Source organism: Panthera pardus, unplaced genomic scaffold (genome assembly GCF_024362965.1).
Source record: "Panthera pardus isolate Hobbes unplaced genomic scaffold, ASM2436296v1 HiC_scaffold_14, whole genome shotgun sequence".
Lineage (NCBI taxonomy): Eukaryota > Metazoa > Chordata > Mammalia > Carnivora > Felidae > Panthera > Panthera pardus.
In genome coordinates, this window is record NW_026526699.1 from 1,163,901 (window position 1) to 1,176,067 (window position 12,167).

At 50.7% G+C, this 12,167-nt stretch overlaps 1 protein-coding gene across 1 annotated transcript; it reads right to left on the minus strand.

Moving 5' to 3' along the window:
• Positions 1 to 4,200: 4,200 nt before the first annotated feature.
• Positions 4,201 to 11,739, minus strand: LOC128776908 (histidine-rich glycoprotein-like). The gene is made up of 3 exons (XM_053901876.1): positions 11,269 to 11,739; positions 9,692 to 9,919; positions 4,201 to 8,208 (listed from the first exon to the last, which is right to left on the minus strand). Exon 3 carries the CDS (start codon positions 6,426 to 6,428, stop codon positions 5,466 to 5,468), a length of 963 nt encoding a protein of 320 aa, XP_053757851.1. The 5' UTR covers positions 6,429 to 8,208; positions 9,692 to 9,919; positions 11,269 to 11,739; the 3' UTR covers positions 4,201 to 5,465.
• Positions 11,740 to 12,167: the final 428 nt, after the last annotated feature.

The window sequence follows — 12,167 nt, forward strand, 5'->3', positions numbered from 1 at the left end:
CATCACCACCATCATCATCATCACCATCATCACCATCATCATCATCATCATCACCATCATCGTCATCATCACCATCACCATCATCACCATCACCATCACCATCATCACCATCACTATCATCACCATCATCACCATCACCCTCATCACCATCATCACCATCATCATCATTACCATCATCACCATCACCATCATCATCATCACCACCATCGTCATCATCACCATCACCATCATCATCACCATCATCACCATCACCATCATCATCATCACCACCACCATCATCATCATCACCACCATCGTCATCATCACCATCACCATCATCATCACCATCATCACCATCATCATCATCATCATCACCATCATCACCATCATCACCATCATTGTCACATCACCATCAACATCACCATCACCATCACTATCATCTGTGTTTCACGACTGAAGAAGCCCAGGCACAGGGAGTTAAGTGGTCACCACACGATAAACAATTACATTGTTCCAAACCCTACAAAATCCCCCATCTGTTTGGTTCTCCTGGGCCAAGAAGAGTAGTGGTGACCCCAGGCTGACTGGCCTCATGTGGCTAGGGGAGTGGAAGAATGGGAGGAAGGGCTCACCTCCATCCTTTCAGGGCATGACCTGGAAGTTCCTCCCATGACCTCTGCTCACAGTGCGTTGGCCAGGACCTGGTCACATGGCCACCTGAGGCTGCAGTGGAGGCTGGGAAATGGAGCCTTTGTTCTGGTCAATCACGTGCCCTGATCCCAGGAGGGGCTCTAATTCCCCGAAGGGGCAGATGTGGAGGGAAGAGGCCTGAGTCTTCATTTCTAAGTTCCTGGTGAGCTGGTGCTCCTGGTCCACAGACCCCGGTGTGAGTAGCAAAGCTTTAGGGGCTCAAACATCCCTGTGTTCTTTCCCTGTGGGGGCCACCTGCTGGGGCCCGTGGGAGGTTCCTATATGGTCCTGTAGCTCATCAGCGCTTGGGGCCCGTTCTGCAAAGCCTTCTGGCTGACCCCTGAGGACAGACCTGCGTGGTTCCCCCAGCTAATTCGTGCAGCACTTCCTGTGGTGGGCTCCCCCCGAGGATGCATTGCCGAGTCGCCTGGTGACTGTATTTGTTTTCTAGACATTGATCTGACGCGTGTTATGAAAGCACAGAGCTGGCTTCGAAAAGGGGTAATTTCTCCTGTCGATATCAAACACATTCAACGCATCACCAAGCCTGCTCATTACAATTTCAAATGTGCTCCGACACAGGAACCCATAATCCTCACCAGTCTCTCTGCCTCAGACTTTGGGGGGAACGGATCTGAGTCCCAGCGTGGGCATGTGAAGGCACTGAGCCCCGATGTGAGGGCTGAGGACCCCTGTGGCACTCTGGGCAGAGGACCGTATGTCTTCAGTGCGCCGATGGCATGGGCGGGTCAGGGCCACATTGGCCAAGGCTGCCATGTCCCACGGGCTGGACCCCTGGCATTTCTCCACTCACCCCCACAAACGTCAGCTAATCCCCAGCGAAGTGTGAGGGAGAACCCTCAGCGCCAATTCTGCCCGCTGTGCTGCTCTGGCTGAGCCGGGGAGGACACACAGTCCTTTCCCGGGATTCAACCGTCCACACGGCAGAAACCATCTCGAAGGACTCACCCACCCGGATCCAGCCTGGGGGCACCACCATGAGGTGGGGCAGCTTCCTCCATGCCCCTGCTCCGAGATCACACTATTCCACCCACAGAGGGGCCCAGGCTGTCCGGTCCCAGCAGGTGAGCCAGAACTAAGCAGACTCATCATCCTTTAACCAAACGCTGTAATTTAACCCTATCATGACATTCGATTCCATTTTTGCCCTCCAGGCTGTTCCTATTTCCGTCAACATTATTGGGAATATCCTAATTCTCACCTCCCCCGCCCGCGTGTGAACCCTCCTCCAGGGTCGACTCTGAGAAGCAGGATTGGTAAACCACAGGGCGTGTGTGTTTTCTGCTCTAATGGAGACACCCAGATTGCTCTCCACAAAAGCTATTCAAAGTTAAACATGCTCACCAACAGAATGTAAGAATTCTGTGTTCACACATCTTTGCTAATACTCCATGTAATGCTCATTTCTCATTTTTGCCAATCAAACAGGTGGGAAAAACCCTTGTTTTAACTTGTTTTCCCTCATTCCTGCTGAGCTGACCATTTAAAATGTTTGTTGGCTGTCTGTAATCTCTTTCCCATGAAGTGTGTGTTTAAATTCTTTGTCTGAATTTCTGTTGGGTTGCTTATCCTTCTCAGATTACTCTAGGAGGGTGATTTCACGTGGTCCACGTGGACCCTTCGCTCTGTGCTGTGTGAATGTTTTCTCCTAGCCTGTGAGTAATCTCCTGCCTGTATCTCTAGTCCTATAGAAATGTTAAATTTTGCAGTAGTCAGGCTTCTGTGTTTTTTATTTTACCTTTTTGCGTTTTTTTCTTGTCCAAGATCTTTTGTCTCTGCAGGTTACATCTTCTTATATTTTTGTCCCATTTTTTTTATAGTTTTGTTTTATAGGTAGGTCTTAAATCCATGTTAAATTATTTTTGGAAATGATGTGAGGTTGAAGATTAATTTTATTCTATTTTCCCACAATGCTAGACCAGTGTCTCCACACCATTTATTGCCATCAATCCCTTATGGATTGGAAATACCTCCTTTCTTGTCTATTAATTTCTTACATGCTTCTGTCTGTTTCTGGACTTTTCATTATGTTCTATTAATACATCTGCTCTATTTATTTCAACTGCACTTATCATACATATGACATATTGGTTATATATTTGACACTGGGAGGGAGTCACCGCCTTTCTTTTCTCTTCTTCCTTTCTTGTCTTTACTGTTCTCGGATTTTCTCTTCAAGATGAACTTGGAATCCATCTGTCAATGTCCATGAAACGGTGTTGACGTTGAACGATATAATTTTGAGGCTCTCTGCTTAGAAACAGCAAATGTCCGCTTCCTCTTGTCAGGGATATTTTACAGGCACCTTTGTAAACCCTCACCTGTTCACCAGGCTGACTCACATACCTTAAAGGTCTCGCTGCTAGTAGAAAGGGAAACTTACTTTTTCTGTTGAATCTTCTCATTGGTTATGGCTGATCATGAAGACAGCTTTCATTTTTGTATTTTGAATTTTCCTTTAAGTCCTAACGATTTGTGGTATTGACTAATTGTGTTTCCTATGTAGACAATCGTACACTCTGTCAATAGGGATAATCATGTCTCTCTTTTCTCAATATTTACACATTTTTTCTTGTCCTTGTGTTCCAGAATCCCATGCAATATCGTTCATGCCAGTGATATCAGCCACCTTTACTAGGCTCTTGACTTCAGTGGGACAGCTTCCGATCCTTCTCATGAATATGACAGAAAATGAGTTTCTACAAGTTGTCTGAATGTTGCAAGCTTATAAGACCCTGGCTAGTGTTCCTGGTCAGTGCCTTGAAAGGTTTTAAACATGATATATCCAATTCCTGAACAGATTACATGGACATTGGGATGAAGTCAACCAGAGCTGTTGCCCAAGCATCCTCCCTATGTTCATAATTCTGGTCACGTAAAGAAGGTGAAGAAGACCTTATCTCTTGGGAAAGTTAACTGAAGAGATGTCCTGGATTACCCGTGAGCTGCCCCAGCCACCATAACTCTCCGGCCAGAGCCACGGGGAAGACAGATGGAAATCTACCCAACATGGATCAGCTCACACCGTCTCTAACTCTCATCGCGGCCCCGAGAGCCATGTGTTTTGAGGTCACTGAGCAGAGGAGGTCCCTGAGTCTCAAGAGGTGTGAGACGTTTGGCCAAGGCTCGAGGCAAATGAGATGGGGTGTCGGCCGTCCGGGCCACGGTTCTACCCCCCGCCCCCCCCCCACACACACAGTGTACAAGGAAGTGAATAGTGTGAGTTTGACGGCACTCGTGGAAAATAAATGGGTGTTGTGAATAAAATAAAATAATTAGCCCTAAACAGAGTTCTCTTAGGTGGCTGGCGCTTTTCACATACCTAATCCTGTACAAGATCGGCCAAGGGCACTGTGCAGCCGAGAGAAAACATACATCTTCTAGAGGTAATGGGCTTAGCAGCTCCTTTACCACCACCCCCACCCCAGTAGGAGACCCCACACTGAACCTCCACCAAAATATTGGAGAGAATTAGGACAGAAGGGTGGTCCCATGATATTCAATCACAAGCCGGCCTCCTCTTTGGTGAAAGAGTAAGTGACACATTTCAATCTAGCGTTCCAGAGAAACATGATACCAAGTGTTAGGACGCAGATTAAAGGTGAAGCCTGCAGAGTCTTCGGGCTTACACATTTAAGTCTCACTGCAGATGGGCTGCCTGCCTCAGGAAAATCCACGGTCCTTGCAAGATCTTTCCATACGTCCACCCTAGTCGCCTGACACCACTCGTGTGCCCCAGGAAGAAAGTTGCTCATGGGCAGCTCGGGAGTTTGTACAGCACAGGACTGCGGGTGGGGAGTTGCCAAAGCCTTTGTCGCAGTGAGTGCCCTGTATGGACTCATGTCTGGTCCTTACAGGAGTGTGGATACAGAGAAGGACCAATGTCAGGCCCCATCCTCCACAGAGAGGGCTCCTAGGACCAAACTGTTGGCAGAAAAAGGTGCCCCAGCCCCCAGACTCCAGGTCTGAGTGAGGTACAAGCCTTGGAAAGCACAAGGGAGAAGCCGTGATGGAAGAGCCCACTTCCCCCAGGGAACGTCGTGGTGACGTCGGCCAGGTATGCCTGGTTCTCACCTTCTGCATGGAAGGACTGCGCTCCAGGTCCCTTGTGGTTGGGCGGGGACAGTGACCGGTTCTGGTCAAGGAGTTGCGAGTGGAAATGACACGTGCCATGTCTAATCAGAGCATTTAATTGCCAATGCAAGACCCCTCCAAGGACTGTCTTTCCTGCTGGCGCAGCAGCTGGCAGCATTCAACATGGCGCTGTTCCCTGCAAGTGACCCTGATGGCATGTCTCATGAGCGATGAATAAGCCACAGACCTGTCATTCCTGTAGTCATCTGGCCTCTTCTGATCATCACAGCTTTAGTTCTTTTCCTCTTGTTTGCACAGCAGAACGGAGCATTTCCTTGCACACAGTGGGAGCTTGATTAAGATGGATGGATGGATGGATGGATGGGTGGATGGATGGATGGTGTGATGGTGCCATAGCACTAACTCAGCAGTGGCCACCCCCTGCTCCTGAAAATCTGGTCCCTGACAGAACTTGGAACTTCCTCCACTCATATTATGTACATGGGTGCCATGCTGCTTTTAAGGTGTCATCAGGTACGCAGGACCAGCCCTGGACAGGGCACATAGTTATCGCCAGTTTGGGTGGTGCTGGGCAGAAGAAGACCCAGCTCCTGACCAGTAGTGTCTTGTTTTCCTCTATCTAGTAGCCTTCAGCCCTTAGAGAGCCATTCTTATGAGCTAAGCGTTGACTTGTTTGGGTTTTATGATAAACCATGCAGCCACGCCCAGCTCAGGGTGCAGGAGCGTGTTGGTTCCTTTCCTCCAGGAAAAACGTGACACAGTGCCCGAGCCCAGGCTGCCTGAGACACGGGAAGAGGAAGACGCATGTTCAAAAGGAAGGGGAACCAAAGATATTGAGGTGACTCCTCGAAGTTGACGGTGTGCTTGTGTGAGTGTGCATGTGTGTGCATGTGTGTAAGTGTGCATGCATGGGTGTTTGTGTGAGCGGGGATGTGTGTGAGTGTGTGTGCATGGGTATTTGCATGAGTGTGCATGTAGTGTGTATGTGTGTGTGTGCATGGGTGTTTGTGTGAGTGTGTATTTATGAATGTGCATGTTTTTGTGTGAGTGTGCTTGTGTGCATTTGTATTTGTGCATTTATGTGTATGTGTGCGTGAGTGTGCATGTGTGCCCAGGGGTGTGTGTTTGTATGTGTATGTGTGAACGTGTGTGTACACGTGCATGGGTGTTTGTGTGTATGTGCGTGCATATGTGTATGAATGTGTATGTGTGAGAGTGCGTGTGTGTGTGAGTGTGCATGCATGGGTGTTTACGTGAATGCGCATGTGCATTTGCGTGAGTGTACATGTGAGTGGATGTGTTTGTGTTCTTGTGTGCATTTGTGTTTGTATGTGTATGTGTGTGTGAGTGTGCCCAGGGGTAGGTATGTGTTTGTATGTGTATACATGCATGTGCGTGCATGTGTGTTTGTGTGTGTGCATGTGTATATTTGTGTGTGTGTGCACAGGTGGTTTGTGTATGTGCGTGCATATGTGTATGAATGTGTATGTGTGAGTGTGCATGGGTGTGTGTATGTGTATTGTGCTGTGTGTGCATGTGTGTTTGTATGTGCGTGAGCATGCACAGTGTGTTTGTGTGAGTGTGTGTACCTGTGCATGGGTGTTTGTGTGTATGTGTGTGCATATGTGTATGAATGTGTACATGTGAGTGTGCACGGGTGTGTGTTCGTATGTGTGTTTGTGTGTGAGTGTGCGTGTGTGTGTTTGCTCATCTTTCCTCCCAAAGGTCAGGGGTCACACACTTTGGCTCGCCTTGTGACAGAAACATGCTGTTCATAGAGGTGGTTGACACTGTTTACCCCTCTGTAGCCCATGAAAATATGTAAAAGGGTTTCAAGCAAGCCATCCATGTACACAAGAAAGCAGATGAAAAATCACAAAGGAGACCCGTGAGTGCAATTTGGAAATGCCATTATGGAAAAGAACAACTTGCAAGTGTCCTAGGAAGACCATTAAAAGCAGAGGTTTAATAACTGTGCTTGTTGTCACTGGCCGCATAGGAGGCAGATGGCACTAAAAGAAAGAGCTGGATGAGAATCTCAGTCCCACCACCTAGCGGGCGAATCAGCATGGAAAATTAACTTTTTCTCTCTGAATATCAATCACTTGTAAAATTGAGGCACTTCGCAATGATGTTTTAAGAACGAAACGGGATCTCACTCGTAAAAACGCTGGGTCAGGGGCACGTGCAGGTGCTCGGTAATGTCTCACTCGTGCAGCCACTGTTTATCATCCAGTGTCCCCGGAACAGTCAGACACCACGGAAGAGGCGTCTCCCAACCACTTAATTGCAACCCTCTCAACAGAGCCTTCTCCTCACTGTGGTAATTGGCCTGAGCCAGACTGCTGACATCACCGCACCAAATGGAGAACTCTAGACTCGAACCAAGAGGGAAGGACATTACCTATTATGTGCTCGTGCATTATGTTGGAAGTGTGAATCTCTACAGAAGTCAGTGCCTGGGGTCCATGGGGGAGAGCCAGTGTGAGGTACAGAATGTCAACATTTGCACATAGAAAGAAGCAGAAGATTGCATGCGTGTGGCCGAGAGAGAGAGACACACACATGCAGAGAAACATGGTTGCTATCTGACACTATAACTAAGTACTAACACATTTTTCTCCTTTCCTTGAGGCTAATACTGCTCATGGATGACCCTCTTCCAAAGCTCCAGTAACAACAATAACTCTTAGGTTAACCTTCATGGAGACGTGGGATCGTGATAGGAAACTAGGCGTAACATGAAGGTGTCCTGTTAACACTTCTCAACCCCAGACTCCGCAGCGAGCTCTCAGGACGCCAGTTCCTGGCAAAACCGGTTACTTCCTAAATTTACCAGCTAGATGGTGACAGCATTGTAGTATGTGTCACCTCATCTTTAGTATTCTGTACTTAATGTTGACTCACGATTGTCTCTAACCCTCCAGATTCAGACCCCACCTTACGTCTCTTTGCGAGCCCCTGAATGTCCGCCCAGCACAGTGTTGTGATCGGGAGGAGTGGATAAACATTTGCTGAGCGGGTTGATAACCACATCAGCATTGTTCCCACCGCCACGGATCTTCAGCCTGCAGACTTCTGAGCGAATCTGCTGATGTGCTGTGTCTCAGAATCTGCACTGTCTCTGAGGACATTCAGGATAAAGCACCATCTCCCCAGGCTTCGGCTCAGAAGCATCATTTTAGTCAGAAAATCTCTCCATCCTGTATTTTCAAGCTCTTACCGGTTGGATTTAGGGCACGAAGGAAACACTAAAACAGTAGTCAGTTCTGCTATTGGATCCCCACACGTGTCCACCTGTGGGCTGGGGTACTGTCCCCACCCTGGTGTCCCGGCGGCGTTCAGCACCCTGGACAGCACCAACGGCCGGCCTGGCCCTGAAAGCTACTTGGTCCCGGACAGAACTGCTGAGGGCGATTCCACCTGGGGGGGGGGGGGGGGGGGGGGGGAGAGGGGAACAGGGGTGAAGTCGGCAGGTGAGTGAGGGAACTTTTGAGGGGCTTCTGGGAGGACAGAGAGGGCTCGGGGTGGGGGGGAGTGGCTGGAGGCCACCACCTGGGGAACCTCATGTAACATACACTTTGGGGGGCTCATCCCTGATTACCCAGGGCACAACTTGGCTGAGGTCAGGGATCTTCCACGTGTGTGGGCGGATTTCACGGTCACTGCCCCTCTCCCCTGGTGGCCATCTCATAGGTAGGCCCTTCGGGACCTAAATATGCACTGAGCGATCTTTACCTGACAAGGACAGAGGAGAAGAAACATTACCTCCCAACATAGGGCAGAGAATTCTGGAGACAAACACCTGTCTCCTGCAAGACTCCAGGCATCTCTCCCCTCTTCACTGCCCTTCTGAGGGCCATGGCAGGAACATTAACGCAGCTCCACTTCCTGTAGCCTCATTGCTTCTGGGACCTGCACCCTCAGCCCAGAGCTCATTTCCTGGCAGGCAATCACTCTGCTGGGCCTCATCCTACCTCCTGCATCTCCTCTCCGAACACATGTGCACATGCATAATTGTTGCTGTATTTATTTGCTTTTTTTTTTTTTTCCACCTGCAGTCTGTTTTAATTATAAAGTTAGCCTTGGGCCAAGCATAACATATACCTATTTTGTTTGACTGCTTTTGAAAACTAAACCACCTAGAACCCCCCCCCCCGCCCCAGCTCATTAGCCTGCCAAGATTTATATAATTCCAACAACAGTGAAAAGCCTTGAATGCATCCACCCAGCTCAACAAGAGGGAGGTTGAGGGGACACAATCCCTGCTCTACGAGGACCCGACTATTGAAAAAGATCACCCAGTCCTCCCAGGCTGGTCAGAGGGGTGTGGCTTGGCCCTTGGAGGCGGAGCTTGGAGAGCTCAGCCGTATGGGTGTCTGCGCCTCTCGGGCTCCTGCTTTTCTGCTTCATGTCTGCCTCCTACAGGGACGGCGTGTATGCACCACAGAGGGCAAAGCTACCTGTGCCTCAGCCCTGAGCTAGTTACAAGGAGTTGCCATTAGAGGGTGCCTGTCGTCGTGACATCCCGCCCAGCCCTGCCCATCAGTCACCGGTGGTCACAGGTCAGCAGGGAGGTCTCCCATCAGGGAGGTCTGTTTACTGTCATGGGTGACTCAACAGATCAGTATTTCATTCTCAAATGCAAATCATTAAAATAAAACCCTAGGGGCGCCTGGGTGGCTCAGTCGGTTAAGCCTCTGACTTTGGCCAGGTCATGATCTCACGGTGTCTGGGTTGGAGCCCCACAACAGGCCCTGTGCTGTCAGAGCGGAGCCTGCTTCAGATGCTCTGTCTCCCTCTCTCTCTGCCCCTCCCCTGCTCGTGCTCTCTCCCTCTCTCAAAGTAAATAAACATTTAAAAAATTAAATTTGATCACACCCAATTAAAATGATAATAATCTTACCTTGGAGTTCTCTCATGCCTTGATGCCTTGTTTTGGATCCTTCCTGCACAAGGTCGGTGAGCTCCCGCTTCTGTGCACACCCCTGCAGCTCCCCGCGTGGCAGCCTGGGGCACCCTTCCCAGCATATGTCATGCAGTGTCCTCCTGCTCAAACTCTCCAGGGCCTCCACCTACTCTCTGTAACTGTGCTGTCCCACACGCCGCCACAAATGTAGCCACAGGCACGGTGCTACTGAGAAATTAAAATGTGGCAGTGCAACTGAGGAACATTCAAGGTAATTAAAAAGTTTTTTTTTAATGTTTAATTTTGAGAGAGAGGGGGGAGGGGCAGAGAGAGGGAGACACAGAATCTGACGCAGGCTCCAGGCTCTGAGCTGTCAGCACAGAGCCTGATGTGGGGCCCGAACTCACAAACCGTGAGATCATGACCTCAGCTGAAGTCCAACACTTAACCGACTGGGCCAGCCAGTCAGGTGCCTCTGTATTTATTTTTTTTTTTAATATTTATTTTTTATTTCTTTTTGTGTGAGAGAGAGAATGCAGGTAGAGAGAGAGGGAGACAAAGGATCTGAAGCAGGCTCCGTGCTGACAGCAGAGAGCCCTACGCAGGGCTTGAACTCATGAACCATGAGATCATGACTTAAGCCAAAGACGGACACTTAACCAACAGAGCCACCCAGGCGCCCCTGATGTAAGCAATTTAATCGTCCATAGTGACCAGGGCTCAGTGTTGCCGAGCACGGATGGGGGCCCCGGGCATCTTTCTGCCCATCCCCACCTCCCTTTGGCCACTTGCCCACCTGTCCATGAAACACATCACTGCACCTCTCGGGCCTCAGTGTCTCCATGTGACTGCTCCCTTCCTCGCGGCAAATGTCTGAAGAGTGACACTTCCTTACACACAGAAGTGAACTTGTGCAGCTACCTGGTAACAGCCTCTTTCCCACCTCCCTTCCTGCAGAGAATCCCCATCCCTGCTCCTCTGGACCGCACCCTACCCTCTCCCATTCTTTTTTTTTTTTTTTTTAATTGTTTTTTTTTAATGTTTATTTATTTTTTGAGAGAGAGACAAAGCAGAAGCAGGGGAGGGGCAGAGAGAGGGAGACACAGAATCCGAAGCAGGTGCCAGGCTCTGAGCTGTCAGCACAGAGCCCGATGCGGGGCTCGAACCACAAACCTTGAGGGCATGACCTGAGCCAAAGTGGAAGCCCAACCGACTGAGCCACCCAGGCGCCCCCCTTCCATTCTGAGTAGCCCCCCACTTAGCCTGTGAGCTCCACACACGGTGAGTGAGACCCCTGAAGCGACCACCCTGGGTTCAAATCCTGACTGCCCATTTGCTGGGTGCCCTCAGGAGAGATATTTAGCCTCTCTGTGCCTCAGTTTCCTTGCCTGCAGAATAAGAGTGCTATGGACCCTGGGGCAGGAACTCACATCTCCTGACTAGAGTGGGGGGCACTCCCCTCCCTAGGTGGCCTCCCCAGGGGCTCCCCCATCCATCCCAGGGCATCTGTGAGGTCTCCCAGAGCTCTGTCTGCTCCTTTTCCTCTCCCGCCCCTGGGCCCCAGCAGAGCCTACCCCTCCCAGCCCTCAGGTGATCTCCCAGGTGCTCAGAGCCTGGCTGCAGCGGGGAAGAGCTGATGGAGACCCAGGTGAGCACAGTCTGGAACACTCCCTGTGCGTGGAGACAGGTCAGCACGTACACTTGCGGGGTCATGGGGAGAGTCCAAATGCCACTTAGGAGAGAACAGAACGTCAGGGCCCCGGGTTCTTACTGCGCTGGGATGGAAATTCAAAGGGAACCCTAAGGGCCATGATGGGCAGGGGGGGTGCAAGACCAGGAACCAGGCTGTGGCAGCGGAAGGGGGGAGGCAGTGGGGCAGGAAGGGTCGGAGGGGAGCTGAGAAGGATCCAGGACCTTCCCCGAATTGGAGGGTCACTGTGCCAAAGTGGATATGGGATTGCTGGAGTGGCTGTGGGGAGGGCTGGTGGCCAGGAGGGGAGGGCAGGGACAGTCTGGCTCCGATGCTGTGGAGGTGGCCTCGCTGAGATGAGGGACAAGGGAGCGGGAGGGAAGGATGGGGAGCAGGCTGAGGCAGACGGAGCGGGAGGCACCGAGGGATCAGGACCCTGCTGCCAAGTGTCTTGGCACCTGATTGGCCCTGATGGAGCCACACCCCTGTGTCTGAGCCAGTCACGTGCCTGGGGAGGGCAGGGCGCTGATTGGCTGGGACCTTGTCAAGTGATCCGCCTCCCCCCCTCCTTGGGGAGAGTCCGCGACCACGTGGTCTGAGACTGCTGGAGGGAGGATCCTCCTGGGTCTATTATAGGAGCTGGATGAATGGCTGAATATGACCCCTCCAGAATGGGCCGTTCTCCTGCTTTTCAAAAAAGGAGGCCACGGCCTTGGCAGCGAGGACCCTTCCAGGACCACACAGCTCTTGTGTCAGCGCCAGGCTTGGGACCCCACCTGTCGG

Bases quoted from the DNA above. Each gene is read 5' to 3' on its own strand.
- LOC128776908 (XM_053901876.1), bottom strand. From the start codon at position 6,428: ATGTACACATTCATACACATATGCACACACATACACACAAACACCCAT.